We start from the raw sequence: 3,887 nt of genomic DNA, 5'->3' as shown, positions 1-3,887 counted from the left end.
GAGTGCGAGGGCTACGGCTTGGGGAAAACCCCCAAAAAACTAATGTGGATAAAATGCTGGATAATGGAATTTCACCCTTTTGTACATACACAAGTGTACAATGCAAAACAAATCCAGACCAAGATGTTTGCTTTTCCAAATACTTGGGCATCACCTCATAAGCACAGAGTACCAAATAGTGGTGGGACATGCTTCAAATAGATGCTGTAAAACTGATTTCCTCATTCGGGAGAGCTAAATTAGCCATAAGGTAAGGACAAAGATTGTGGCTGGAATGCTTATACAGGTATTGGGATACCTGTACCAGAGTTAAAAGCTTCAAAAAAGAATGTCAGATTTAACATACATTTTGCCTTTAAATGATGATAAGTGTTTTTATTCCTGTTACCAAAACAAGCATGCATGCATGACATGCAGGAGCCAACATGATGCCAACACTTCTGGCCAAGAAAAATCCAAAACTAGCAGAAATGCAGGCAGTCCATCATCAAGGGCCCAGTATTTTAATAAGAAAAGCAGAAAAAACTGTAGTGATGTACAATGGACACACCAGAATTTCTGTGACTTGGTTCCCCAAGTACAAAATATGGACATCAATACCTACCTGTCTTGTACGGGTATAGGAAAAATTAACTTCATTATCATGTTTGAGAAATGTAGATACATCAATAATGGAAGCTATATTCAAAGAGAAAGGTCATGTACAGACATCACATTTCTACCAGGAAAACTGCTGCTCTTCTGGTAGAAACCATGAGTGTATAGACATTCATACAGTTTCTCCCAGACTAAAAACTGTGGTCCCAGGAGAAAAAATAACCCATCTCTGACCTGATAGAGGTTGCTCCTGGGAGAGTTTCTCCCAGGAAAACAACACCTGGATACTCTGCCACTGCTTAACTCCTCCTGTGGACCAGGGAAATGCTCCCTGCATCTTTTCAAAATCAGGGTCACCCTGGTCTGAGGACAGCCTAGGGAGTAGCTGCTGCTTGCCTCCTTCTAGTCCCAAGAGTTATTGAACAGTGGGAAAATGCTCCCTGTGCAGCTGCTCCTCGCTCCCCATGTGCTCTCTTGGCCAGTGTCCCCAGTTGGAGGAGTGGGATGGGAGCTTGGACCCGGTGCTCCAGTCCTTCTGGGAATGGGATGACTGGAGCAACTGTGGCTCCTTACACTTTCGCTAGACAAGGAATTACCCAATTTCGGCATAGTACACAGATCAGAGGAGAGCGTGTGATTGCAGACTGAATGTCTGTGCTGCTCCCTCTCTCCTGGAGGAATTTCCAGTGATGGAACATTTCCACTGGTAGAAAGCCATGCTTGTTCATGGCCAAGGAAGGAGATTTACTCAAATACTATCAATATCAATAAGTAAGTGAAAAACAGCAGCCTACCTTGAGATCACGATGAACGATACACTTTTGATGACAGTACTGCACAGCAGATACAATCTGAAAGACCAATGTTGTCAGTAAGATAAATTAAATTTGAATCCCTATATAATAGAGTTTCATATCTCTTACTAATCTTAATCTTCTCTTCCAATATGCATTAGTGGAATATCATGTTTAGCTTAAGAAATAAATTAAGCTTTCAATTCCAAAGATCTTGTATACATATAAGTTCCATTTAACTTCTATTAAAGTTTGAAAATCCCTTATATAGTGTCAGTTTGGGTGCTCCTTTGTGTCATTCCATTAATTCTACAGTGTTGCATTCTGCACACAGGTAAAAATATGTACAGCAACATGTTTTAATGCTATACTATTTTCAAGAATAAAGTTTCAGCATCATATCAGCAACTCAGAACTTAAATTATGAGCATAAGATATAATTTAATTGAATGTAGAAGCATTAATCTCTCCCCCCATAAAAAAGGGAAGCGAGGATTTTTTTTGCATAATTCTTGGGGCAGGGGTTAGGAAACTGAACGGATTATTAGCATTTCTCAAAATTCCATGGAACGTTTTATTCTAAAATAGAATAATAATTTTAACTATACACTTAGAAACTTCTACACAGCATTTCTGTTTTAGTGAGTGTTCAGCAATAACTTTTATGTTACTAGTATTCCAATTTCTCATGATACTTTACCCATTTCCTGATATTAATCTAATCTAGCATCCACACCCACACAGGTATTCTGGATGGGATTTATTCTTGAGCATATAGAGTATCCCCATTACGTAAGAAAGTTCAACATATTTTTGGAAATACTAACATTGCATTATTTAAGTCAAATTACTTAAAACACCATTAACGTACTGTTTGAGTGATTACACATTACATATTGGAGGTAATCAAGGTTTTTAGACGTTTAAGAAATATAGATATATTTGTCTCTTCTGGCCCCTCTCCTGACACAGGTCTCTGTAGGTTGAAGAGCTGAATGCTTTTAGCCAAAGTTTCCTAAAAATAGCAGTGCTGGCAGAGAAAGTTTCAGTCCCAAAGGAGAATTTTAGAATAAATGTGAACATAAAGTACAACAAATAAAAAAGGTAGCTAACTGTATTAGAGCTTTTATAATAAACTGGTGCAAGATTTAAACACCTAACTGATTTTCTGGAGTCAGCTGCTTTACCTGCTAAAATATACTGCAATCAATTAATGAATTTTATAAAGCTTATCATATATTTAAACGTGTAAGCATGCAAAAAAACAACTTATTTCCTCTCCTCGTGGCAGGAATCATATAGGAAAGCTGATTCTCATGTTAGGGCTAAGAACGTTCAGACTTTAAAGACATCTCTAGTACAATGGACAGTGTATTATAAACAATGAGTAAAAACTAAATACATGTGTAGTTTTTATAAGTACCCAAAAGAAAAAATCTATTACATATTCCAGGACACTCAGAGTTAACAAAAATCGATAGCAAGTCACACGAAAAAAATCTGGTTTCTCAAGTATATCTATTAACAAGAGCTTAAACAGCCTGTTACTATTTTTAGTGTATGCTCAGGGACTAGATATTTTAATCCTCAGTGATTTTTCCATTAGAGCTCTAACAAACATTACTACAGCTATGGACTTTTAGTTTAAAAAAAAAAATCTGCATAGCAAGTCAATTAAATATACTGCAAAAAAAGCATTTGAAAGAGTTAATATTATTTCATACCTGCCTAAATTTTGCACGTGCCTCTTTTTCTTTCATTCTTCCATGTGCAACTAAGTAGTCAAACACCTCTCCTGAATAAGAAAAGGATAGAGTATCAGGCATACTGCTTTTGTTTAATCAATGTAATTAAAAATAAATAAATAAAAGAGTCTTAGCTAAGATTGGTAGTTTAATCTCAACTTCAGTTTAGGATCTAAGACTCAGAAAATTTTGATCAAAATACACATGCTTAGAAATCTCTGTATAAATTAGTGTCTGACCTTACAAGTGTGGAAAGATAATTAGCATTTTATTACCAATTTGTGAGATATCTACATACAGGTGGGGAGGGCGGGAAGAGAAGAAGCTGGGGCTAGATACAGACGTTCAGTTTCTACCAAGAGAATCGCCACTCTTCCGATAGAACCCGGAAGTGAATAGAACAGTAGGTCTCAACCTGTTTACAATCAAGGCACCCCTCATTACACTTAAGGCACTCCTTTTTTGACTAGAAAAAAAAACAGAATAATTGCTTTGCTGCAAAGAAATTACGTTTTCGCCTAAGGTGGGCATGAGGTAGCTGCCCAGAGTGGCACCTCCAGTGAACAAAAGCAGCAGGCGCAGCTCTGTAGACATGGTGCAGACGCGCAGCACAGCTTCCAAGGGCCCCGCCCGGGCATGGCTACCTGCCATGGGCTCTTCTGAGGCCTCCACCCAGACAGAGCTCATGGCAGGGTTGGTAGCCTGTTGTCCCCTGTCGGGGGGGGGGGCTCGGTTGGGTTCTGTGGGGGGT

General features: G+C 38.5%; 1 protein-coding gene across 1 annotated transcript in view; it reads right to left on the bottom strand.

Annotated features, from left to right (window-relative positions):
- The window catches only part of MARK1 (microtubule affinity regulating kinase 1), a 104,837-nt gene that overhangs the window by 69,939 nt on the left and 31,011 nt on the right, over nucleotides 1-3,887 (bottom strand). The window contains exons 5-6 of the mRNA XM_019516478.1: nucleotides 3,116-3,186; nucleotides 1,392-1,448 (exon numbers count right to left, since the gene is read on the bottom strand). Of these exons, the coding sequence (XP_019372023.1) occupies nucleotides 1,392-1,448; nucleotides 3,116-3,186 (128 nt within the window). The remainder of the gene's footprint in view (nucleotides 1-1,391; nucleotides 1,449-3,115; nucleotides 3,187-3,887) is intronic.

This window comes from Gavialis gangeticus, unplaced genomic scaffold, assembly GCF_001723915.1.
Source record: "Gavialis gangeticus isolate Ggan-Ray unplaced genomic scaffold, GavGan_comp1, whole genome shotgun sequence".
NCBI classification, from domain to species: Eukaryota; Metazoa; Chordata; order Crocodylia; family Gavialidae; genus Gavialis; species Gavialis gangeticus.
This window is presented reverse-complemented; position numbering and strand designations above follow the sequence as displayed.